Below are 27,433 nucleotides of genomic sequence, written 5' to 3'. Positions count from 1 at the left end.
ACTAATTGAACAACAGTGTTTTCCCTGATTGCTAAACTTTGTTTACATTTTCTTTCATTTTTGAAATTGATGAAGCATTCTTCAGAAAGTCTGAAAGTTTCTTGTGTTTTGGTATGAAAGTTTGACCACATATCTTTTACAGTCTGAGGTCAAGAATAAAGAACTGAAGTTGGAGCAACTTATTTCCAAAATTTCAGAACTCAAAGAACTGACCCACAGTGAAGAGCCTCCTGCAGATCTCCAGGTAAAATAAAGATACTAGTAATCACAGATTGTGCTCAAATAACTAAGATGACATTCCTCTGGACACTTCTGTTTCTCCTACACTGCCTTTTTCTTTCAAGGTGACAGATACAGCATTATTTATGTGTAGCATAACTATTCTATGTTCATGTTTCTTTAGGTAACTTTGGGCTTTTTGTGTAAAAAATATGCCATAAATAAATTGTAGTTGTAGAAGTATTTTTTAACAAATTGAAATAGAAGAAACAGTTTCTAGTGTATATATATACACATGAGACAGATTATATTCTCTACAATCCACAACAGTAAGCCACATTATACGTGAGTGTATACACAGTTTGCCTGCTTGAAAAAAGTAAATGCAGTAAAATATGTTCATTTGCTTTGTTAACTCAAAAGCAATCTTTAGTGAACTGGAATTAGTACCCTTGACTAGCTCTTATAAGAGGGGGGTAAAAATAACAAGCATGAAAATGAGTTGTTGAACTTTTGGCTAGATACTTGCTTTTTATGATCTAGGGAAGTCACAAAACCAAAGTATGTTTGATTTCCAACAGAAATTGGTATTTGAAATTATTAACTTTTAATGTCAGAAATTTTTAAAAGATAAGCTGACTTCTGCAATTTCAGTGGGCAGGGAAATATCTTGGACATATCAGATTTTTGTGGAATGTAATATAACACTCAAGCCTTGTCCACATTTTGCTGTGACTGTACACATGAGCCTAAATTACCAATTAGATATGGTCAAGAACTCTATAGTATAAAGATGTGTAAGTAATATGGAAGTGTTTATTGTCTCCCAAATTGTTTCCTTTACATGAGAAGTTCAGGTTAAATCATATGTTTCATAATAAATGTCTGTCCACTTAGAGAGTGAAACTGAGAGCAAATTATTTTGCAGAATACTCATGTTAATGAACACACACCTATTTCCAACTACTAAATATGATAAATTAAAAAAAAAAAAAAATCGTACCTACAATAAAATAAGTTTGCTGATATATAAATGCAAATTTGAAAAGACTCAAACCCATAAATAAATAAAATAAATATCTGTAAAAAACATAAATACCTTAATTATTTGCCAACATTAAATGCTAAATAACTAAACTACAGTATGATCAGCTCATAAGAACATAACAATTCTTTAACAGAATGTTCAGTAAGTGCTTATTTAGGAGTCTTGGGAGTCTTGTTGAATGACAAGTTGACTGAGCTGGCAGTGTGCTCTTGTGTCCAGGAGAGCCAAGGGTATCCCTTAATTGTGAAGTGTGGCCAGCAGGTTGAGGGACGTGATCCTCCCCCTCTACTCAGCCCTAGTGAGGCCACATTTGGAGTTCTGTGTCCATTTCTGGGCTCCTCAGTACACAAAAGACAAAGAGCTACTGGAGAGGGTCCAGTGAATGGTCACAAAGATGATTTGGGGTCTAGAGCATCCGTCATATGAGGAGAAACTGTGGAAGCTGGGTCTGTTTAATCTAGAGAAGAGAAGACTGAGAGGGGATCTCATCAATGCATATAAATATCTTAAAGATGGGTACCAAGAGGATAGTGCCAGACTGTTTTCGGTGGTGCCCAGTGACAGGATGAGGAGCAACGGCCATAAACTAAAGCACAAGTTCCACCTCAACATGAGGAAGAACTTTACACTGAGGATGGCAGAGCACTGGAACAGACTGGCCAGGGAGGTCGTGGAGTCTCCGACTTTGGAGACATTCAAAACCCACATGGAGAAGTCCCTGTGTCACCTTCTCTAGGTAACCCTGCCTTGGCAGGGGGATTGGATTAAATGATCTTCAGAGATCCCTTCCACCTCTAATGATTCGGTGATTCTGATTTATGTATAGTATCTTTTTATGGCTAGCTATCTTTTTATGTGCACAGCTAACATCTAACTATAATTTCACATATTGCTGTCTTTGAAAAGGTTAATGGGCAATATTCTAACTTATTTTTGTACTGTCTTCAGTTTTCACCTGCATTACACTGAGATACTTTGGGCCTCTGTGCTCTTAAAATTCACCAATTGATCTTTCTTTTTATAGAGCTACTTGAATTTACATCATGTTCTATATATATGGCAAATTAGTAAAGAAAAAGGCTCAACTGTTTAATTTTTCAGAAGTGGATAAGAACCTCAACAGTTTGCAGTCTGGCTTTTTATAGTCTGTATCACTTCTTTGGATTACGGTATATCTAAGACTGAATCCTAAATGGTTGACATTTTTTAGTTATGGAAGTATCTCTGGTTACAAATGTAAAAAGAGAAAAATTATCACTGTGTACCGCTTTCCTACCTTCCATTTTGCCAATAAGCATTTACCATAATAAAAGTTTTGTTATTAAATGCCTTAATATATAACATTTTGGTTTCAGTTTATAGAATCAGATTTGAGGCAGAAATTTGAACATGCCAAAGATATGTCAGAGACAGCAAAAGAGACACTGAAAGATTTCAGTACTCAGAAGATGGAGTTACAGAAGTTGATTGGTCAGATAACAGACTGGTTAACAGAAGTGGAAGAGACGCTGTTAAGCTGTACACGTAAACTGGATCCTGAAGTTCTAAATAAAGTAAAGGTTGGTGCTGAAGAAAATTAATATGCTTTTTCTTACATAGTGATCTTTGGGGTTTTTGATCAGAGCTTTTGTTAAGCATTATACTGTAATTTTCATTTGGTTAAAAAATATGTATCTCCTGCACAGCTTCTAGAATATTAGCAAATAGTACAGTGATAGTTTTTAGGTAGTTCCAGCAATGAACAAAAGTTCTGATTTATCAACTTTATATGAAACTTTTAGAAGATTGTAATGAATTGTATGGACTTTGTTGTGACAAGGAGTGTTTTTGTTACATTGAACTTCTCATATGTTACTCCAGGATATTTGCAAGTCCATTGACTCCCTTGCTATATAAGTTATGAACTTAAAACTTGTCACAGTAAAAGACGCTGGACCAAACTCAATTTTAACAAAAACTTCTACATCAGAAGCCCTCCTTAGTCCTCATATGTTGCAATTCTTTTGTCTGCGGCCTAGGCTCTCTTGATTGCTTACAGTTATGCACAATATGAAAAACCACATGGAGATTTTTCTGAGTGAGAACATGTTAATGTTGATATAATAGCCAATTCACATTTAATTTTCAGACAAATCTTCCTTTCAAGTCAGATGTAAAGTCCCTCTCATTCAGAAATCCCACCAAATACCAGTATCATGTTGCATATCACATGTACTTTCAGACTTTGCTCTAAATAGCTATTGCTATTCAGTATGACTTAAAATTTATTTATTTCTAATATAGTAATAAATCATGAGAAACAACATTTTTCACATTTCTATGATGGCTCTTTAATTTCAAGGATTCATCTCACTTGGGAAATTCAGGAAGGATGATGCATCATTGTGTCTGGGACTTGGAGGAAAGAACATATGCTAGGAGTGTAGGAATGCTCGAGAAAAAGAGGGTTCTTTTTTTCTTCTTTACAAATAATTGTACTTATGTTATAACTTTATTTTCAGGAAACACAAAAAGACCTTCAGCTTAAGCAAAGCAGCATTGACTCAATGCGTGAGAACCTCAACAGCCTGTGTCGCAAATACCATTCTGTAGAGCTGGAAACTCTTGGTGGCACTGTCACGTTATTGATAAAGAAGTATGAAGCTGTGAACTTGCTCTGTTCCAGAACACAGACCAGACTGCAAGAGTCCTTGGAAAAACATTTTCTCTGTGAGTCTTCAGGCTTGTTAATACGAGCCGTTAGCCCACAGCCATGAATCATTCTGGAGTCTACCAGAGTCTCCAGTGATTTCACTTGCAATTTCAACTTTATTTTTTCCATGGAGCCTTTCAGAAAATCCTGTTACCCAATGTTCATTTGATAAGAGCTGTGAAACAAAGCATTTGACATAAACAGAATTGAACTTTAATCATTGCATATGTAATGTAGTATGCATGTAACAATGTAACCATGTAATAGGCATGAAAACGTGCCTTTCCTCACTCTTAGTCTTCACTTCTTTTGTGTAAGTACACTTTGTGTATTTGTCATAAAGAGATATAACCAAAGGAAGGTGTTTATAGTGTGAAAGTACCCATCTGAAGTGTTTTCTGGGGTCATTATATAGTCAGTGGAGAAAAATAAGTAATTTTTAATCTTGTTTATTAAGGTATTATTGTAGATTTTATCTAGCATAAAATCGGGACATATCATGAACTGAAAAAGCCCATCTTTTCCTATTAACTGCAAAGGACTATTGCCTAGTGTGACTATTCAAATTTGGATATTTAGAGTGGAAACATCTACTTTTTTGTGAAATCAGTCTCACTCCCCATAGTCATTGAAGACAACGAGACCTATCCTGTTGGCTTTTAGGCGCTGTTCCTGAGGGATAAAAGAGTTGCTTAAAACAGCTGTATAGCACTGTGGATAATGCTGTGTCTCACAGAAATATTCTCCTCTCTATACTTTCTTTATTGAAAAAGATTCTATGCAAGAGTTCCAGGAATGGCTTTCTGGTGTGAAGGCTGCAGTGAAAGAATCATCTGACAGGTCTGGGGACAGCAAAGCCATAGAGGCAAAGCTACAAGACTTGCAGGTATAGTGAACAAATTAAAAAAAACCCAGTAATTAGCAATTTAGTATAGATAACCAATTGTATCTCTAAAATAATTTGTATACACTAACATATTTATTGGTTTGTTTTTAAAAAATTAATATAAGAATTGTTCAAGGAAGCAATATGAATGGTAGAAGAAATACAGTGAAAACTGTATTCACGCTTCTGAGGGATCAGAATTTAATTTCTGTTTATATGTAACTAAACTCTTCTTGTTTCTGATTTTTAATATTTTTTCCTTTTTTGCCTTCTTTCTATTCTTTTTCCAATTTTTCTTTACACTATTACTTAATCAACATTTCAGATTAATACTGATATGTCAAATCTTACATGTGTAAGATTCTGATGAGAAAGAACACAAATAGCAGACACCTGTTTTAAACAGCCCTAATTCCTGAAATGTGTAATGTCTTCAGGACATGATTAAACTATCCAGAGAAAACCATGACTACCTTAGGATCAAAAAAGAAAATTGAGTTCTGTGAATCGTAGCACCACTTACTAATATTTTATATGAACTATCTGCTTAGAATTGTTTCTATAGCTAGACATCATTCTCATCTTTGTTGGGGAAATCGGACTGCTTCTCATAGAAGTATTGCTTATCTTTAGTTATCAAATCTTGTGTGTTTAAATGAAATTCTTTCATTATACAGGGTGTGCTGGATTCTGTTAGTGAGGGACAGAACAAATTAGATGCTGCCTGCAAGGAAGGAGAAAGTTTGTATGGTTGTTTACCCAAACCAGTTGTGAGCCATATTCAGGAACAAATAACAAAGTCTAAGCAGAACTTCCAGGAATTCCTCAATCAGTGTCTGAATGACAAGAAGGCTCTGGAAGCTTGTGCCTCACACTTGGGAAAGTAAGTAAATACCAGTAGTCACAAATGGAGCACATGAAATTGTCTGGCTGCAAAACTGCGGGGCAATATGTGAAATTATTTCCAGTTGCTCTAGTCCTGTTTGCTTTTTTCTTTGGAAATGTTTAAGAGAAATTGAAGTTCTCTGATGAAAATGAAGTAACAGGTCTTGCTCCAAGGGTATCAGTTTGGTTAAAGAGTGGAAGGTCAGGGTCATATATATGCAGTTCTCTGTATCTTATGCAACCCTAAATCAGCAGCTGGGATTTCAGTAATTTAAATGTCATTTCCTGGAAGGAAAAGGTGTGAGAAGTGTTCAAATTCTGCATTGGGGTTTGAAGATAGTTAGCTTTTTATACAGCACGTGCCTGTTCTGTCCCATTCCAGATGAACATAATTACTAAGGAGCTAATAAGAAAATACTCTTAAATTACTGCTTAGGGCTGGAATTGTGGGAGTGAAAATATTTTCAGATCTAACTAGATTCAAAACTCTTGCTAATTGAAAACAGTGTAGCAGTAATGGGTGAAACAGCAGGATGAGATTGTACGCCTTCATTAAAGGAAAATGTTTTCAAACATACTGCCAGAACTTGTCTTGCTAAGTTTCGAGCACTCAAGATTCCAGTTCTCTCCTGTTAGAAAAATTGAAAACACAATGCTTCAGGTGTTCTAAGTGTCAGTGCTGACAGAAAGCCCACTTTTATCCATTTTTCATTCTTAAACTGAATCATTATAAGGCTTTGGCAAAAGCTTCATTTTGGTCTGCTTTTACTGAATCCAGTAATAAATGAAAGCACTGTCACTTTAAATCTTGGAGGCTTCTGTTCTCCCTGTAGTTCCCATGATTTTGCTGAACATTTTTAGAGAGTAGCTGAATATTTTTAGATTAGTAGTCACTGCAGAATTATGTTTGGTGTACAACTCTTATTCTCGACGTATGAAATGGATACCCAGTCTTATGGATATTAACTTCCTACTAACTTTACTCCATTTGAGAAGTATTTTTAAGGGAGTATGTATCTGTTCCATAGCTTTGAAGATCAGTACAAGAAACTTGGCCTGTGGATGCATGACATGGAAGAAAGAATAAGCACAGAAGCATTAGGAGAGAGCAAGCAGCTTATTTCTGAGAAGAAAAAGGAGGTGCAGAAAGTGGAAAAATTCCTGGAAGAGTTGCTGAATTCAAGGTATATTGAAAGTACATTTTCTAAAATACTCTCACATTTTCCTCTGCTAAAGCAAAGTAAAACTAAACTGTGAATAGAGGGTGAATCCAGATACTTCCAGTTTTAAGGAATTTCAACAAATTCCAGTATTTGATGTTGATACATTTCTTATTAAGAAAAGCTTATCATACTTCATTAATAAATGGAACTGAAATAGATAATTTAAAAAAAAAATCTTCAAAATATTGCTTTTACAGGCAATAGTGAAAATTACATTTATCATTACATCAATTTAAAAAATTTCTTTTTTTTCTGTTCTGCAACACTCAGATCCAACCAGGTAGGCAGAATTCCCTTCCCATACAGCTGGCTTTATAAAAGAGCTCAAATAGCATCCACATTGGCTGTGAAATCTCTCTAAAATTCAGACTTAGCCAATACATGATGAAGTAATTGCCATTTTGAGTACACAGTGCTTTTTCCAAATTCTTTTTTTATTATCAGGTTGCTGAAGATAGAACAGAAATAGTAGTCAGTTGTTTGAGCTTCACAGCATGCTAAAAGCAAACATCAGTCACTCCCTATCCCCTTGAGACTGATATAAGACATTTTGGTCTGATGCAAATTCCCTATAATCACCGGATATCAGGAAGGGTGATCAAGTAGATTGAGGTTAGCTGAGTCTGTATAAACCCAGTTTTAATCCCTTTTACTGACTCTTGTACTGAACCCTCGAGTCAGTGTCTAATCCTGGAAAAATTGCCTGACCTTTCCACCATGCCTTCCTACCTGTCAAAGACTATAAACTTCCTAGAAGCTTTGGCAGGTGCCAAAAGGTAGCAGTTCATATAGTACTGCAATGTTTGACAGCTAAAAATAAAACTAAATTAGCTTTTAATTTAAATGTGTAACACAAAGAGTTCAGTGTGATCATTCTGACTACAAAATCCGCATAAATGGCACTGCACAGAAGAAAAGATATTAATCAATACACACTGCTTATATTTGCTTTTGGTCCTTCCTAGATATTTTTTTCTGTTAACTATGAACTCTGTCGCTGGTGGAGTAGGTGATTATGACAACAACCAGTAATTTCTGATAGTTTCTATAATAATTTAGGCTTTCTGAAACTGATTTTCACTCTCATTATTTTTTATCAGGGAATCTTTTGATCAGCTGTCCCAAATGGCACAGACTTTAAATGAAGAAGGCCATGGTGCAGGGAGGGAAGTGCGTCTGGCTTCTCAACACCTCACCAATTATCAAAACATGGTCAAAAGTGTCAAGGAGAAGCTGCGAACATGTCAGCTTGCACTCCAAGAGCATCTCACTTTGGAGGAGGCATCAGAGAATATGTGGTCATGGGTGAAAGACGTTCAAGATAAACTGGCATCATCACAGAGCACTTTTGGTAGCAAAGCCACACTGGAGAGACGACTGACACAAATTCAGGTAAATAAGGATCAAACTAGAGATTACACATCAAGATTAATATTAGGTGTGAGCCACATCAGTAGAAAAGGTATATTTTTATATTTTATTCTTTTACAGTTATGAAGAAGCTTGATAAATTGGGATGAGAAGTATGAAAAACAGGATTAAGTTTAATGGGGATAGGGGCCAGGTATTACATTTCATAAGGAATAACAAACTATGAAAATGTATATTCAGGTCCCAAAAAGCTTTCTAAAAGAGGAGAAGCCTGGGAATAATTGACAGAGAGAGTCTGTGCTGTGTCTATCATAGGAGGTCTTCAAGAAGAGGTTAGATAAACATCTATCAGGAAGATCATCAGTGTAGGAGATCCTACCATGGTTTTTCTTGAGATTTCTTCTAGTTATGTGGTTCTGTCTTATTGTGCTGTGTTTGACCTCCTCATTATCTACTGCAATGTGAACAATATTTCAGGATAACCAATGCAGTAAAAACCCTGCATAGCTGTGGGAAAAACTACTGGGTCATTTTCACATAGTAAGGTACAAGGATTTACAAAAAGAGGTGCCTATGAATTCATACTGGTATGATTATCAAGGATAAATGGTGTCCACTGTTTAAAGAATAAGAGCTTTCATCTCTCATCGGGTTACATTTGATATTCTGACTCATTTTACCTCACAGGAGATCCTCTTACTCAAAGGGGATGGGGAAGTTAAGCTGAACATGGCCATTGGCAAAGGAGAACAAGCACTTAAAAGCAGCAATGAAGAAGGACAAAAAGTGATACAAACTGAGCTAGAGACTTTGAAGGATGCATGGAATGACATCATCAGTACCTCAGTGAACTGGCAAAGGTAAGATAAGACTCCTTGGAAAACATAGGTTTGCTGCCATCTTTGCTCATAGAGAGTGGTTGGTACCTTTTTGAGTGTAGAAGTACATTCATTCATTCATTACTTGTATGCGAGGGGAAATTTACATTGTCAGAATCAATTAAAATTGCCTGGAAAAGTAAGTACATCCTATTAAAAAAAAAAAAAAAAAAAAAAGATGAGGTGACCTTATCAGATGAATCAACATTTTTATGAGATGGTACTTGATAGAGGAATTTAAAAATTAATAGAAATCATACAAATGCATACAGAGAAAAATCCAGAAAGGGCTTTCTGAGTTATTGAGCCTGTACTTGGGCAGGACCAAGAACATGTGACAGATATTTGCCTACGCCTTCCATACAAAACTTTAGGAAGGTTTCTCAATTCTGTTTTTCATTATGTTTTTTTATTAAAAAACAAAATCCTAATATCAACTCCAAATAATCTTTCTTGCATGGTAATCTGATTTCTTCTTGTTTTAACCTCAGTGGAAATGGTAAGTTTCCCTTACTGTCTGTATGAGACTGTTTTATATATCTGAAGGCCTCTATCATCTCTGTTCTAGACAGAGTAATGTTTCTCTGTCTCTCTGTACTAATACTTTCTGGACCTCTTTCATCCTTGTTTCTTATTCAGTATATTGCAGACTATCATTAGTTTGTCTACACTTTTCTTAAAATATAATAACTGAAAGTGGGCTGACCTCTTACTGTTTTTGAGAATTTATTAGTTCTGCATAGTGTATCAGTACTTTCCATTCCCTTCATGTAACACTCTTCTTAATCCTCTCCAGAATGACATTTTCCTTTCTTCTCAATAGTACAATTTTTATTGAATTTTGTTTACTTTATCCTCTATCTCCAAATCTTTTTCCACAGTACTAAGCCTTGGCAGTTATACCCAGTTTTTTATTTGTAGATCCACCTGATTTCTCCTTCCTAAGTAAAGCATTATTTTCACCATAAAATTCTATCCTTTAAAAATTTTTTAAGAACATCTGACATTTAAATCCTGTCATCCAAACTAGTTGCAGCTGCTTCCTCATTGCTGTCATTTGTAGGTTTTACAAGCACCCTATATTCTATCATCCCAGGCATTACCAGATAGAAATGGGCCCTTGGTGAGCTTCTGCATGGCCCTGCTTCCTTAGTTCTCTAAGGAAAACTAAGAAATCAGAAAGGTATCAGAAAGGTACAGGTCTGTATTTTAGATAATCTGAGTGCTAGGATATCTGAGTCCTAAATATCAATGGTGGGAGCCATTGTATGCATAAATTGGATTTTTGCAATAGTAAGTGGTGCCACTTTCTTAGTTACTCCAAAATTGTAACAGAATTGCATGTAGAAAATTATAATGGAATGTCTTCAGTATGTCACTCAAATTTCAGCCAATTTTTATCATAAAATACTGTTTCGATTAGGTTAGATCTTTGCATTTTGAGTGAAATCCTTACCACACTCTTGTCTAACATTGAGTCCAGTGGAATGAGCATTACATTCCTCAACATGGATCCCAGAGAAATATGGTGATCTACTAGGAGGAGCAATATATGCCAGGAGGATTTGTTGTAAATTTTAAATGGTACTATAGATAATTGATTTGTTCTTTCCAAACTTGGCTGATTATCTCCTAATTGACAATAATTTCATGGGCTGCTGGATATTTTATTACTCTGATCATAAAGAACTCCAGTAATGCTCAGTATTTTACTTTACTGTACAGACACTGAAATGTGCTTTTAATTAGTCTGAGACAGATAGATTGCTCATGGAACCTGAAATAGGGAAGCACTTGTATTAGGTTGTACCTAGTAGCCCAAAACCCACAGGAATTCTAGAATAACTTGGATGTACATTAATATAGAAAACTAAAGCAAGATGGAGAAAAAACCATAAATATTATGCATGGCTACAGACAGTGTAACAAGGCATAAGCAAACTCTTTTTTTCAAAATGCTTAGAAGTTCTCATCGGCACTTTGTATGTTTCTTTTAATATAAGCTGCCTAGATTCTGTTATTAGCCAGTGGAATGACTATCTGGAAAGGAAGAACCAGCTGGAACAGTGGTTAGAGAAATTGGATCACAAAGTGGAACAGCCTTTAGAACCGCAGATTGGTCTGAAGGAGAAGTTTGCTCAGTTGGACCACTTCCAGGCTATTGTTTCTGAGATAGAGGATCACTCTGGTGATTTACAGCAACTCATTGACAAAGCTGTGGAACTATATGAAAAAACAGGGGATGATTCTTTTGGAGATGCAGCTCAGGAAGAGCTAAAAACACAGTTTAATGACATCTCAACTGTAGCCAAGGTAAGATAAAGATCTCAATTTCAAATAAATAAAATGTTTACACCTCTGTATATATAGCTAAAAAATTGATTTTTGTAATATTTTAGTAACTAAAGGATTGACTGTGTTTGAATCATCTTGCCTCTATTATGGTTAAGTCTAATAAAAAATTGGATACAGTTTAGTAAAATTGAACGGAATGCAAAAACTGTATTCCCTGTATTGGGAATTTAAATTTCTGTGGTTATTATTTTTGAAAAGTGAAGGCCATATATTTTATTTCTAGCTTCATAAATACCGCAGTATTTCTGATATTCTTAAAGATTTATTTTTCTCTAATTCTTTTTCATTCATTCCTAGCACCTTTTTTTTTTAATCTAGAAGGGGAGGAATAAAAGGCCTCCCTGAGAGGCAGAATAAAATGTCTCCCTGACATATTGTCAGAAAGATAAATGGCCATATTTGAAATGGTGTTTCAAGTCACTAAGCACTGCACATGCTATACAGGTATTCTCTTTGGTTTCTGAGGAAAAACATGTGAGCTAACTGAGACCTTCTGCCAACCAGATAAGCACGGTGAAACTATTTGCCCCCATTCTCCCCTTCTACTGGTGCTATAGTTTGGTGTGAGCAATGTGAACAGGGATGCATGGTTTTCTTTCCTGGGGCTTTTTTGCTTCCCTAGAAAGGCTATTTTGTTTGTAGTCGGGTGCAAGTGGATATTTTCTTACCCTGTTGTTCCATAAAATGCATTAAGTTATGAAAGCTTTGAGGATTTACTTTAGATCATTTTGTTTAGCTAGTAACCATCCATTGTTGAGTTGATCTGGCAGATTCTGTGAAATTATGATGATTATTTTTAGAGGGAACAGTGGGACTTACTAATCTAACTTAGTTTTTAAAAGCATCTATTGAATGTTGAGTTAATCAAATTTAAAGATAACTGAGTTTAACTTTTAGGTGGTTTAATCTGAAACTGGTTTCAAGACTCTTCAATCTAGATTAGAGTATCCATGCAGTAGTAAAGAGCTATTTGATTAGCTCACTTCACTTTTGGTTAGTTCTGATAAATATTCATTAGGGTTATCTCACAAGAATATAGCAACACATCTAGTCTGTCAGACCAAAGGCAAATCTAGACCACTATGCTCTTTCACTGTTTAAGGTAAACTGACACCCTTTAAGCTTACAGTGAAAAGCTAAGATAGAGCCAGGAAGCAGTTATATGTCTGTGTCAAGAAAAGCATCCTCCAGGATTGCAGGGCAGGTGGCTGTGGACAGGCGCCATCCTCGATCTGATGGTCAAAATGAGACTCGCCACCATAAGAACCTTTTGCACTTCTGACCACCAGAACTCCTCATTTGTGGTCTTCCTGCGAGGCATCTCTATGACTCTGCTTAGCATTTGTAGATACTTGGTGCTTCTAAAGAATCTAATAAGAGCTGTGTTTCTGGTAACAGTGCTGCTTCCTGGGAGTACTCAGGGGTGATCTGCAGGACCCTCTCCAGAGCGTATCAGGAAAAGCATACCAGAGTTGCACAACTGCAGCACTGATGTCTATTAAACAATACATTAGACTGCATTAGAGTATATTTTTGTGTTCGTCTTCAGAAGGCCTATGTTCCAGCAGAAAATGCTTGTCCAGACCAACCTGAACCAAACCTTGTACAGTGTAGCGCTGTGTTCTGCTGCTACAAGCTGTACTCTATCCAGTATGCACACTGTAGAGTCAAACCAGCCCTGCATACTTACAGCCAGCATAGTATTTAAGTACTTTAATGGTCTTTTTTTTTTTTTTTCCCCCATCTGAATGATAGGAGAAAATGAGGAAAGTGGAAGATATTGTGAAGGATCATTTGCTCTACCTTGATGCTGTGCATGAATTCACAGACTGGCTTCATTCTGCAAAGGAAGAGCTTCACCGCTGGTCAGATGCGTCTGGAGATACACCAACTATACAGAAAAAGCTGGCCAAAATCAATGTAAGATAAGTTAGCTTTCTTCTGTAATTCAGACCATATGCTTTAAAATAAGCTAGAGTCAAACACTTGTGGGATCTTCAGTTATCTGAAAGCAAGCTTTCTAAGCTGTGCTTTGTTTTCAACTCCCTTCCTGTATTAACAGATGGAGTAAAAGTATAATCAGACTTAAGTTAGTCACAGCACACATGGAAACAATTTACCAGAGCTGAAGCGCAGTGGCATCACGGAAGAATGTGGCTTAGCTGATTAATGAATACTGTTCTGTCTTCATCCCCAAATATACTTTCTCCATGAGCAGAATTGTCTGAATCAAAGTCAGAAACAACCTTTTCTGCTTTGCATGAAATGGAGATGTGTAAAACAGCACAAGGATTGTCCTTCCCAAGTACAGTAGAAATGTATGGGTTGCCTCTCTATGTATACTCTCCTTAGCCTGCATCTATTTGTAGGTATTTGAGTTCCTACGCAGTTTGCATATTCCTGAATGCAACATTAAAGAAGACTGCATGTTTTGCTTGTTTCTAGTGTTTACTTTCAGATACTTACACTAAAAACATTTTACTCTCCTCCTAAGCATGAGAGAGTGGGCCAGTGAACTTGAATGCTGTTTGAAGATTCAGGATCCCCGAGATCAATTTACAGATTTGTTGTACACTCTTGGGTAGTTTTCAGTCTCCTTTGTGCCCAAACTCCTGATCTATTAAACAGGAAAGGGAGGAGATAGCAGTGTTTAGCTCATAAGACTAAGAAGAGAAGAAATAGCATCAGAAACTCTGGTATGCAGTGTTTGGGATGGTATTTATATTCTCCTGTTTCTTAAGCTGAGAGATCTCAAAATTCCCTTGTATGAAATATGTGAAACTGAAATAGGACACTGTAGAACAAATTCAGCTCTGGAAAAAAAAATAAACACAAACACTCAAAAAAAACCACATGTGCAGTGAATTTTGGCACACCACAGGTCACACGGGCAGGCTGGAAACTGCACGGTTTTAAGACTGCTGTAAGCAGCTACACACCAGCCTTTCTCATGCAAAAGATCACAAGTTGTTATGTTCCGCATCTCAGCCTAAAAACGGTATTTTCAGCATCTAAACCACGTGCTTTCTTTCTCTCCAAAGCTTATGACAGTTTCAGAATCGTTTAATCCATGCAAGGCCCGCACACCTCTGTTGGGTTTTATTCCCCCCCTGCCCCCGGCGGCGGTTCCCAGAGCCGCGTTTCGGTGCGGGACGGGACGGGACGGGACGGGACGGGACGGGGCGGGAGGGGACGGGACGGGACGGGACGCGTCCCCCGGGCGGGCCCCCCGTTCGCGGCCGTGTCGATGGCGGCCGCCGGGTTACCATGGCGATGTCGCCCTGCAGGAGCTGGTGGAGTCCCGGCAGGCCGGCGCGGGCCGGCTGTGCCGAGTGGAGACGCTGTCCCCCGGCGCGAAGCGCGGCACCACGGCCGGCGGGTGCCAGCTGCTGGCGGCCGAGATGCAGGCGCTGCAGGCGGACTGGCGGCAGTGGGAGGAGAGCGCCCGCCGCAGCCAGGGCGGCCTGCGGGACCTGCTGAGCCAGATGGCCCTGTCGGAGCGGGAGTTCGCGGCGCAGGCCGGACGGCTGGAGGAGGCTGTGCAGCGGCTCGGCGGGCAGCTGGCCGCCTGGTCCCAGGGGCTGGCCCCCGCCGACAGCCGGCACACCGACGCCGAGGTCGTGGAGAGCTGGCGAAAGGAGAAAGTAAGGGCATGCTTCTTTTCCTAGCAGCTTCTCGGTTGTAAATGTATGGTCACTGTGGGCAGGAAACTTCCGCCAAGCGGGGCTGTCAAGTAGAAAAGCAATAAGATGTACTCGTCAGAGATATTTCCATGAAACCCCGACTATCCAAACTCTTTTTAAAATTCTGATCACAGTTTGCAGAAGACGTTCCCCCGTTGGCCCCTCTGCCTTACAAGGCTTAGCAAATGCTGCCTGGATTTGAGGTGTTAAAACCAGGGCTAACCCCTGTGATAAAGCCAAGGAGCTGGCACACCGGCTCTGAGCCGCACTTCCAAGCTGCTCAGTGTTTCAGGCTGGAATAGTACTTGATGGAGGAAATGTGAAGCATTTCCTAGAAGCCAAGTATGCAGCTGGAGCCATTTCTGACTTCAAATTTGTTTGGAGTGTGTTGAGCTTATACTTTCCTTCTCTTGAAATATCATTTACACTATTCACGTTGAAATGTTGTCCAGTATTTAAAGGAGTTATTCTGTAAATTTGTTAATGCTTTGCTTTGGAATACAGTGGAATTTAGAGAAACAGAGGTTGTTTCTGTTCCTAATTGCCTTCTAGCAAAACAAAATTCCCCATGTATATATCACACACACACTATATAAATATATACATAAATTTGCAACAGTCAAGATGCTTCTTTGTATGTTTCTCAGCTACAGTGATCCAGAGATGTTGATAAAAGATACAGAGTATTTCCCTTACAGGGTAGTGTTGCAATAAAACAATTTAAGTAAAGAGAGAAAGGTGTGTGATTCCTGCTTTCTGACCTCTTGACTGAAGTCATATTCAAAAGAAAAAAAAAAACCAGAACACCTTATCTTTGAACTGATAGTATTAATCTTTTTTTTTTCTCCAGTATCCATGCGAAGTTATTTCTGTGGCTTCCTATTTCATAGAATTCCTTGCACAGATTTATAGAACCTGCTTACTTGAGTGCCTGTATGTATCCATAGGAGTAGCAAAGCTAACATTAGGTTGCAGCAAGTAGTTGTAAAAAGATGCAAGTGTATATGTTTTTAAAAAGGAAAGGAAGACATGGGATTGTCATCAACACACAAGGCATTTCTTATTTCATAAATGGAGAAGTACTAAATTCAAAGGATATTGCTTAATAGTATGTATAATATGTATGTACTGTAGCTCTATGTAACAACACTTTATTTAGATTAGACAGTTGTAAATTTTGGCTAGTGAGGAAAATGCAACAACATCTCAAGACATAACTATGCACAGCACTACTATGTAATTTTATTTATAGTTAGAGGAAATGTGACAGTACTCCTTCCATTTCGGGACCCCAGGGATAGGCTCTATTGTGAACATAAAATAGCACTGCAGCTTTCCATTTCCATTGTCTCACAGTGATTCTGTTGCCATGTAAGCCAAGGCCACAAATTAAAAATGCGTTTCCTAGTTCTCAGAATTAGCAAGCTCATTCTGTTACTCTGTTATACTCAAGCTCTGTTCCCTTAGGTATGTGCAACATAAGAGCAACAGATTTTGCACTTGGAATTCTGCAAATTATTTTGGTAATTGTCAGATTCTAAATAAAATCCATATGGCTGCCACAGTGGAAAAATGGCATACTTAAATTTACCCTGTTTTGCAAATTATTGTTCCTGTTTGTTAATAGGTTATGTCTAAGGCTGTATGTCATTAGAATAACCTTTTTGTAGTTTTTGAGGTAGGTTCCTTGAAATTGAAAAATTACATTGAAACCAGGCAGTTTTAAGCCTATGCTAGTATTAAGACATGCTTTCTTTACAAAAAAAAAAAAAAAAAAATCCAAGCTGTTTGCATTTCATTATGGTGATTCCTGCCCTAGGCAATTTGTGACATTCTGTGTTTAAGTGATGTCCATTGTGTTGTCATTTTTAATCCTTTCAAAAAATCCTTTAAGTAGTTTAACAAAAAGTATTATAAGCGAAAAGTGGTTTGTTTAAGGTTTTTTTCCAAGCATCATTGCCATTACATAATTACTTAATTCAAATGCTACTTTATATGACATTGAAACAAACTGGCTGTGTGTAAGTGTAAAAGTGTCTTTTAATCATGATTTTACAGATTGGTGGTGTATGAGTGGCTCAAAGAAGATAAAATCCATAATATGAATAATGTTAGTCAGAGGAGTCCTGATAATCTGCTGCATCAAAATATTTTTTTCAGACTCACAATAACACATGAAAGTTTTTACACATAGTACATCTGAAATGTCTCTAGACTTAATTTTTCAGGGCTTCCCTGTGATCTGTAAATGCAAAATGATTTCAGTAATGTTAATATAATCAAGCTGTTATTATGGTCTAAAGCTCTGTTTTTCATAGCCAACACATGCTTGTAGCTTCATTTTTTTTCAAGATGTATAGTTGTGCTTTTTCTTCCTGACATCTCAGTTACTACCAAAAAGCAGTATATATTTTATTTCTTGTTACTGGCTCAAAAACACATTATATAGATCCTAAAAAATCAATTCACAGTTCTGCAGACTTTTTCAGAAAAAGGGATATGAAGCAAGCGCAAAGTTGCTTGTGAACAGCAAACACATGAACTTAATCTGTGGTGTTTGCCCTTCTGCTGTTCTTACTAAGTCTCTTGATCAGCTTACTAGACTCTTACTAATATTTCTTTTTACTTTTGTTTTGCATAAAGGGATATTTATTTATTGCAGAGTTAATTAATATTTTACAGTGAAAAATCTGCTCAGTGAGCATTTTTATCTCTGTAATGTGGATTGCGATATTTTGTAAACTTTCTATGTATATTTTCACGTGTAATTTTTACTTTTCCCAAACATTCAGTATTATACTGAGAAATCATTACAAACTTTTTACTATGTATATTTTCAATCATCTTCATATATATATACATATATATATATATATTCAGAAACGTGATCTTGGGACATCCTTATCTCCCACTTCCAGGTCCCTATTCAAATCTGTCTTCATTTTCATGTGATCTGTTTCTTAAGTTTATATTGTATGCTTCTTCCAGACTGGTGCTTTAGCCAAACTAATCTGTACATGCCAAATGCTCTGGCCTGCCTGCACTACAGAATCTCTGCTGTTAGACTAAGAGGAATGTCTGAAGAATTTAGTTCCTAGTGAGGCAAGGAGCCAAGTCTGCACTGCTCATTATGCTGGAGTAGCTGGCAGGATTCTTCAGTGGAGATGCTGTGGACATCAACAAGCGTTGTTTTTGTTGGAATACTTATCTCACCTCTCCAAGTGACGCAAGCAAAGTCAACAAAAGAGCTTTTTTTGTTGTTGTTGGCTTAGCTGTCTCCAAAGAGTCTTTCCAGTGCAGCAATGACAGGCAGTAACCCAGTTACTCTCACAGGATTGTGAGCAGCTGTACTTTTATATTATGAAGTCATCTGTGAAAGAGTTGAAGCTGATAAAAAGCTATGGGTGTAAATTAACTTTGTGGATACGGCACTAAACAGTTTTTATTGAACATACTAAACTCAAATCAACGGCTAATTATATTTATATGAACATACATAATTCGTTATTCCCTAATTATATGTACTTTTATATGTATGCAGCTAATGGACAATAGTATAGCTCATTTATTGAAATGAAATTTATATTTCAAAATGTGCTTTGAGAATATTTTGAACTAAGAAAGTTGAGTCATCCAGAAGTTTGATCTCTAGAAACTCATAATTTCAAATAAGCTTCTCTAGGTTTGACTGCCAAAATACTCTTGAAAGTAAATATGCAAAGATCATAAACTAGTTTGATTTTAAACTGATAAATTTTGATTAAAAAGATTATTTTTTTACACATACCAATATTCTTCATTTATTTTGTTTAACAGGAAACATTGGATGCTCTAGTAAAGTCTGAACATATGACGGATGAGATCAAAAGTCAGTTGAATGATCTTTGTAGGTTTTCCAGGGATCTGAGTACTCATTCGTCAAAAGTTTCAGGATTGATTAAGGAGTATAACAGGTACACATTCATCTTGTTTATATTTAATCCCATGTGTGGGTGGTGGGATGTGACCTGTCTTTTAGGGAACCATTAATTAGAATTTTAGAATTACAGGTATGCAGTGATTAGAATCATTGTTTTGATTTTGGTGTCAACAGAAGTTATAAAAACTAATAAGTTGGATTTTGTTTGTTTGTTTGTTTCTTAAGCCAGGCTATGCCACTAAACTCAGGTGAAACTAAATGTATATCCACACCCAACCTATTCAGAAAGAGTACTTGTAAAAACTGTGAGGTAGCTGCATGTCTCATTTGTCTGAAGGAGGAACAAGCTGCACCGACTAGTTATATATTTTTCTTCATTTTGTCCTTCATTTTACTTTTCCTTGAAACAAGAACTAGCTAGGAGAGGTAACATTGCTTGCTTTCTTGGCTTTCTCTCAGGTCACTCTATCTGATTTACTTTGGAGTGTGACACCTGCATTTCAGACATAAGGTTCTGTTGTTTCTTGCAGGGGATTATACCTTCTGCCTTCTGTAGCTGCAGAAGAAGGGTATGATGTCTCAGATTGATCTCTTTTAACAGTGTGGACTTAACTGAGCCACAGATATAATCATTGTGGTTCTGCACCCTGTCCCCAGAGAGAGAAAAGGGCTTGCGGAATCTGTTCATGCTCAGGTGCTCTGAGTCACTCTCTGGAAATACTTATACCTGTCATATCTGTGACAGTTATGTCCCAATTTACATGCTTCACTTTTAAGAACTGAAAGCTTCTAATGGATTTCCTGGTGCTTCAGATAAGTGCATAAATTTGGTAGGAGGAATCTAGGTTAACCTAACCTTACCATTGTATTTCTGAGAACTAAATAATAGCATTGTCACCTAACAGAGTCCTGCCTTTCCTCACTCCCTCCCTTGCTATTTTCTTCTTCCCTGATGTGATAAACCCAGTCTCTGCCTGCAAGCTTCAAAAGGATGTCAGAGCAAAGAGCAGATCTTGCAGCAAAGATTTCGGACGGCTTTCAGGGATTTTCAGCAGTGGCTGGTCAATGCAAAAGTCACCACTGCCAAATGCTTTGATGTGCCTCAAAATATCAGTGAAGCTTCAGCAAGTCTGCAGAAAATACAGGTAACTCTCTAACAGTAAAATAGTAGTCTAGGAGGACCCAGTGAATTTCATATGCAGCTCAGATCAGATTGTTTGATTAATTACTAATTTTTGTTGATGTTATTGTTAACACTGAAGGTGTTGCAAGGAAATAAACACTCTTTTTCTTTGTTAATCTATATTGTTTAGTTTAATTGTTGGGCTACAGTTTGTAAGTACTCATCTCTCATTATAGCTTTGTAGCTTTCATTGTCTGTTTCTTCTTTGCAATGGGAAAAAGTATGTTTTAAGTGGGAGACTACTGTAAAATCAGAATGATATCAGAATTGATTCTTAGTACCTGGAATATTATTTCACAGTTATGTGAATATTTTTCCTCATGTATGAAAGTGGAGCCCTTATGGTGCAAGACCAGAGTTAATTCTATGCAGTGCAAGTAGGCACTTAAAAAGTGTATTTTTCACATAAAGCTAAAATAAGCCCAAACGGTTCTGTAGAAAGGAGTGTCAATTGGAAATTTATTTTAATAAATCAATGAAAGAAATACTTCTATTAATAGAATAGAACTCTAATTTTAACTGAAAATAGCAAAGTAAGAATTATATAATGTAACTGTTATACCTTAAAGTTAGTGTAACAGAAGAAATTCATATCTGTTTCTCAGAAAATAGCAAAAGCCAAATCACTTCCTTCTCCTTTTGGTAAATTCACTTTACCTTGCTAAAGTGGTTTACTTAGAAAAGAAAAAAATTATGTATTAATATATCAAATATTTGACTACACCATAATGAGAATATCTTCAGAGGAAATATCAGGGGGAAAAGTCCTGGTAATTTTTAATATTAAATGTAAATGTTTTAGCAAGTTTGCATTTTTTTTTCAACAGTTTTTTCAAATTTTTTTTTTTAATCACTGCAGCCCCCTCATAGCATAAGATAAGGTCTTGTTCCTTGTTCTCCTTCTTCCTGAAAGCTGCTTTAGATGAAATGAACTTTTTTTGGACTGCTTTAGGACTTCTGGAGATGTCTTGGTAACCTATATAAACCTTTTTTTTTTTTTCTTGAAAGTTAATATTCTGTCTGTTAGCACATTTGACATAATAAGTCACAAGGCCATTATACCTTAGATTTTAATATAACCAGAACTTAATCCATGTTATCTCAAAGCTAACAGACCCTTTGTATTCTCTACTAAGACCTCTAGTGTAAGAATCAAAACCTGACCTAGTAATTTTGGTATCAAGCCTGTTACTCTTGAGCGTGGATGTAACCTGATGATTATGGATGTGAAACTATTTGTGTATTACATAATCATAATAGTAACAGTTTAAAATATTACTATTCAAGAATGCTAATTTCTTTTGAGTCCTAAGTGCTCACAAAGTTTTTTAGCAATTACAGGTTATAAAAACATTGTCCCAATAAACTGGAATTTATAAATCTGTCCCTTTCCTGACATATCTATGTAATTCTTGCACATGCCCTTTTCCATACACTTCTTCCTCTCCAGCATTGTGCAAAATTTCTGTTAAAATAGAATAATTTTGAACAGGTAAGATAAATAAGGGATACAGAGGCATAAATCACACAGATTGGACATTGCTCAGGGTCTGAGCATCAGCCGACACCCTCACATGCTTGTGGGAAGGCCAGCATAGATGGAGCTTACCCATGGGCAAGGCTTCAGTCCTGTGTGTGCCTCTGAGTTGGCCCCTGTGCTACCTCTGCCAGGATACTGGTTCACTGAAATGAAACTTTTATCACTTTCTGCAGCATGGATATTTAAAGTATAATACTGCAACTAAGTGACCAGTAACTGTCTCATGACATACAGAACGTACAGGTAATCCTAGAGTCTTATATATATGTTATTTAGACACGTGGCATTTCTGGATTAAGTAGCTATTATCTGTAAATCCCATAAATACAACCAATATTGAAGTAGAATATACCGAAAGATGTGTTAGCATGTTAACAAGCAGAAACAGTAAACTCTTATCCCTCATAAATTTTCTGGGACCTTACCTTTATTGAGACCCAAAGTTCACCAATTAGCTTCTTTTATTACTATTTCTAGGAATTCTTATTGGAAAGTGAGAATGGGCAACAAAAGCTAAACCTGGTAGCATCCAAAGGAGAACTGCTGTGCTCTGTTTTACCAAAGGAAAAGGCTAAAGTTATCCAGGACAAATGTGCTACTGCTAAAGAAGATTGGAAAAATTTTATCACCACTCTCCACCAGAAGAAATCTGCACTGGAGGTATTGAACCAGTGGGGAAAGACTGGATCTAAATTTCCTCTTTACTTCTGTTTCAAACAGCACAACTTAGATTTTGTATATAGCTGTAAGTTTTTATGATGGGATAGAATTAATATGTAACTGTTTTCAAGAAGTCTTATTCTTCTGCTTACATTTTACTCTCATTTGCTTCTATCTTTATGACCTGAATCCACTTTGATTTAAGTGAAATGTTTCATGGAGAAGGCTGTTGTTCAGAATCAAAGTTGGCAACTGCTCAGATTCATCAGTCTCATCAAATGTACTGGGTTACTAAAACACGTTTTCTTTTTGAAGAACTGTTTCAGCACAGGTTTCTGACGCTGTTGCTGATTGAATAGTCCCAGAAAAGTGTGTAAATGTTGTCTCTCTTATTGCAAATAGGTGAAATTTACCTATTTATTTGAGAATCTTTTTAAATAAATGCCAGCGCCTTTCTCTGTTCAGAACTCACAATTCAACCAGCAGATTGTGAATATCTTAAAATCATAATCTTTTTTAAGGTCATAGGTTTTAAGGTCATAAGATCTTATCTGGAATTCCCTGCATAACATAGGACAATTAAAGTTCATAGTCGTTCTTGTTCCAAACCAGTGCTGCCTAGACAGCTGAGAAGAAGTTTAAATACATTTGATGTGTTATGTAGGAAAGTATTTCAAAGAAAATTCTTGAGTAGCAAGGACTTACCTATCTTCATATCAGGAAAGAAGATGTTCTTAGAGGTTAGTCTTTTTGAGTCAAGCATTTCCCAGTCTCACAGGCTTAGTTTTTCATTCTGATGTTTAAGTGGTAAGGGTATACCTGAAAAGAAAAGTAAATATGTCTGGGGTTAAAAAAATAAAGTAACTAGGGCACAGGAGCTATGCTGTTCAGGTTTCTATTCCATATGAATTATTTCTGATGTTCTTTTTTTAACTAGTGCAGGACAAGCCTACAAGAGAAATATGCAGGCATTGAAGGAATGCCTACATATGCCTTTAATGAACACATTTTTATGACCAAAATTTTACAGGAAAAGGAATATAACCAGAAGTGTTCCCCCAGAATGGTTTGAACTTAGTCAAATGTCACCTAGAAATAGTGGCAGCCCACTTAAGGAGAGGTCAGTGTGAATGAGTGCAGTCAGATAACTCGTATCCGAAATTAGCCTTTCTTCAGATTGCCTTAGTTATGTTCGTTATGCTTAGATTGAGTCAAATCTCCAAAGATCTCTAAAGCTTTCTATTCAGAGGAAATTTGCTTCAGCCTCCCCTTAGCTGTGTAGTACATTGTTACCTCTGTTTTGCTTTTTGAAAGTGTGCCCTCTCAGACTTATTTCAGTATGTGTGAGATAGGAAGAGGCAGAGCTGATGTAATTTGTTTGGAGAGTTGTCTATAATTTGCCTGCAACTGTATATCCTTTTTGTGTACTTGATCTCTGTCTTGTGCATTAATTATATCTAATGCACTGAGAATGTGCATAGAATTTTGCATGTCTTCCCAGAACTTAAAGATCCAGATGAAGGACTTCGAAGCAACTGCTGAACCTCTGCAGGAGTGGCTGACCACAACTGAGAAGATAGTACAAGGAAGTAGCAGTCGGCTCCACGATCTTCCTTCCAAGAGGAGAGAACAGCAGAAGTTGCAGGTGACTTACAAGTGTTTTTAACACAGCCAAACTTTAGTGTCCCATCCTCTTGGCCGCATTGTTTCCTTACACAAGCTTCATCATTCTGGCATCCTGACCTCTAAATAAGATGAGAACTGGTTTCAAGGTTTGCTGTTGATGATCCTGTTCCATCAAGTTGTACATCTCCACATTTCTTTGTCATACTGCTTCATTGCTGTAACCGTATGGTGTGCCTTTCTCAGCAAGCTTACCATATGTCACTTCTATTTTTCGTGGCGCCTTCATGCTTCTCTGTTTCCAGCTTACTTGCACCCAGTCTTAATATTACCGTGCTTCTGCTTTACAGTCTGTCCTTGAGGAAATAAGCTGCCACGAGCATCAGCTCAACAGGCTAAAAGAGAAAGCTCAGCAGCTGGGGGAAGAACAAGCTGTCAGCAAAAGCTTTATGCGCAGAGTGTCTCAGTTGTCTTCTCAGTATCTTACTCTAAGCAATCTGACAAAGGTAATGCACTCAGTGTGTGTGCTTTTAAACAATTCCTTTGATGTATGTAGCAAAAAATAAAGACTGAAATGTGAAACACTGCAGTTGTCTTGCTTGTCTGCTCTGTGATGTCTGAGCTATTCTGTCTTTTACGTTGATTTTTAGGAGTGGAAAGTAAGAACTGTCAACAAAATGTAACTGTGATGTTTTATTTTTTCATTTAAAAGTATGTTGATTAAGAAGTAAACCTCACCTGATTACACAATAATTGGATTTGATTTTGATTATTTTAAGCATTGAAGGCATTTTAGTTTTGTAATAAGTGGCACCTGAAAGAGGTATTATTCAAAAATGAGGGAAGGGTAGTTTTTTTTTAGAAAATACATAATGCAGAAAAGTTATTATTTCATCTCATCCTATAATGATGATTATTTGTATTGTAATACAATACAATAATTGTAATACAATTACAATAATTGTAATTATTTGTATTGTATTGTAATACAATACAATAATTGTAATACAATTACAATAATTGTAATTATTTGTACTGTATTCATCTGAAAGTAATAGATTGGTCTTCTAAAAAAGTTACCTCCTAGACTGGTTTTGAAGGTTCAAGGGCAGGCATAGGCCAAATTCTAAAGCATCAAGCCAAGAACTGGGAGTTTAACCTAACTCTGGTTTTGAGTGGTATTTGACACACTTCACCACTTCTAATATCTCTATTGTGTAGAGACATAAGAAGGCTTTCATATTAGGACTGTTACTTTTTGCAAAGTTCATGTCATGAAGGAGGCTGGATATGGAATTAGGCTTACAGTTGCTACAATAACAAGAATGATTAAGTATATAGGAAATACGTTTTAGAATAACAATTCAGTTCAGGAAGTATTTGTGTTTGGGGGATTGCTACTTTGTCAATTTCTACATTTGCTGTGGAAGTAACAATTGTAAAGCATATCTGTGACTTCATAAAAATGATTGCATGCATGGCCATAGTAAATTTTCATGTCTGCAATGAAAATGAGGAAGTGAAATATGCGTGAATTACTAGGCTTATGTGAACAGAATTTGTAGGAGATGACAGGATGAGAAGAAGGAGTCTAAGGCAGAGGTCATATATGATCCAGCCTATGAGAGAAATCCTGAAATTCTTTGGATAGCTGTGGAAGCTTCAGAAAGATCCCTCTCAGTAACTTCCTAAGCCTGTTTCACTGACTTGACTTCTGTCACAGTGTGAAATACACTCTGCTCTGTATTCCTGTTCAGCTCAAGGCTTTTAGCAATGTAATGAGCTTTTTTTTTTTGATTTGTGTAAGTGTCAGTGATTTTTCAGAAGAATGGTTTTGCCAATGGGAATCATTGAGGAAAACAGGTCCGTCTTTTCCAAATATGAACAAAGTAATGTTGGTGCAGTGGCATAGCTTCACAGGCTTAAGTCTTTCATGTGCACTGGCAGATTTCACAAATTATCTTCCAGTGCAGCACTGGCATGGAGTTTAGATGCGATTTACCAGATGTTTAAGAAACAGCAAAACTAGAAAACTGAAGCTTTAAATTTAGAAAACAAAAAACATATTTCTGAATTTTTAATTTGTATTTTATGTTTGGACAACTCATTAGTGTGTGTGCGTATGAAAAATGTATTCCATGCTCAAGTGTACTTGTAACTATCAATGTATGAAGCAAATTTCTGAGTGTAGTTTAAGAAACTCGTTCTAAAGTCCATAAGTAGGTATGGGGAATGAGCAGTCCTTTAATTACTGTTGGTGCTAACTGCTGTATTAATTGCAGGAGAAAATTTCCAGAATGGATAGGATCGTAGTAGAACACCAGCAGTTCTCACACGGTGTCAAGGACCTCCAGGACTGGGTTGCTGATGCAGTTCACATGCTGGATTCCTACTGTCATCCCACTGCAGACAAGAGTGTTCTGGACAGCCGGATGTTAAAACTAGAGGTATGGAAACAAGAGTACAAAACCTGCTCTTTTTGGATCTATAAGAATAGTAAAAATACAGTATACTTAATTGTTGCATATTAGTCGCATATGACTGTTGTTCTGACTCTGATTTTCAATTTATTGAAAAATAACTCCTTGTAGTGGAAAGAGCTCGTTATTAGAATTTCTGTCGAAGAAGGAGATAGGGACCTCTAAGAGAGAGAGAACTGCATATACAAAAATTCTTAAAGTACTCAAAAGATGTTGTGTGGCTTCCGAAGGCTAAATGGAAGAAATAGGATATTCACTTCTGTTGTTTTAGTATATATTTCTAGATCATACAGTTGATTCAGAACACCTTTTCCTATAATTGCTTTTAAAATGGTGACTTTAGTTAATAAAATAGCGTCTGTTGGTATCAGTGCACAATAATATTGAAGAACAGTATTTAAAAAACAATACTTTTTATATTATTGATGGCTCGGATTTTGAGCTGAAAATTCTCAAAATTACAAGAATACATCAAAAATCAAGAGACTGTAACATAACACTAAAATTGTGGTTTACCTTTTGTTCGTTGAGTCTTTTGGGTTCATGCTTTCAGGCTTTTCATGATTTTGCATAGTGTTAGGAACTGTTAGTTCACAACAGCACAGCTCCAGGAGCTGAAGTCTCGAGGCTGACATTGCTGATGGTCTCTGACTTTATTTGTTGATACCTTTAAGTCACAAATAAATCCTAGATTGGCAGAAGTGTATTTTAGCCCTGTAGAAGAGCTTTGTTGTTACATCTTGTACAGGAATATATCCTCCTGTTTTCCATCTAAATGACATTTCCTT

At 36.7% G+C, this 27,433-nt stretch overlaps 1 protein-coding gene across 17 annotated transcripts in view; it reads left to right on the top strand.

Annotated features, from left to right (window-relative positions):
• The window catches only part of SYNE1 (spectrin repeat containing nuclear envelope protein 1), a 298,651-nt gene that overhangs the window by 122,453 nt on the left and 148,765 nt on the right, over positions 1–27,433 (top strand). For all 17 annotated transcript variants that reach the window (XM_050314877.1, XM_050314878.1, XM_050314876.1 and 14 more), the window contains 17 exons: positions 143–244; positions 2,623–2,826; positions 3,769–3,976; positions 4,733–4,845; positions 5,523–5,728; positions 6,759–6,914; positions 8,054–8,345; positions 9,012–9,184; positions 11,206–11,515; positions 13,313–13,477; positions 14,845–15,201; positions 19,057–19,193; positions 20,127–20,304; positions 22,360–22,542; positions 24,044–24,187; positions 24,516–24,671; positions 26,448–26,612. In XM_050314877.1, the coding sequence (XP_050170834.1) occupies positions 143–244; positions 2,623–2,826; positions 3,769–3,976; positions 4,733–4,845; positions 5,523–5,728; positions 6,759–6,914; positions 8,054–8,345; positions 9,012–9,184; positions 11,206–11,515; positions 13,313–13,477; positions 14,845–15,201; positions 19,057–19,193; positions 20,127–20,304; positions 22,360–22,542; positions 24,044–24,187; positions 24,516–24,671; positions 26,448–26,612 (3,249 nt within the window). The remainder of the gene's footprint in view (positions 1–142; positions 245–2,622; positions 2,827–3,768; positions 3,977–4,732; positions 4,846–5,522; positions 5,729–6,758; positions 6,915–8,053; positions 8,346–9,011; positions 9,185–11,205; positions 11,516–13,312; positions 13,478–14,844; positions 15,202–19,056; positions 19,194–20,126; positions 20,305–22,359; positions 22,543–24,043; positions 24,188–24,515; positions 24,672–26,447; positions 26,613–27,433) is intronic.

This window comes from Myiozetetes cayanensis, unplaced genomic scaffold (genome assembly GCF_022539395.1).
Source record: "Myiozetetes cayanensis isolate MyiCay16 unplaced genomic scaffold, myiCay2020 scf2-11, whole genome shotgun sequence".
NCBI lineage: Eukaryota > Metazoa > Chordata > Aves > Passeriformes > Tyrannidae > Myiozetetes > Myiozetetes cayanensis.
Note: the sequence above shows the minus strand (reverse complement) of the source record. Positions and strands in the feature narration are given on the sequence as shown.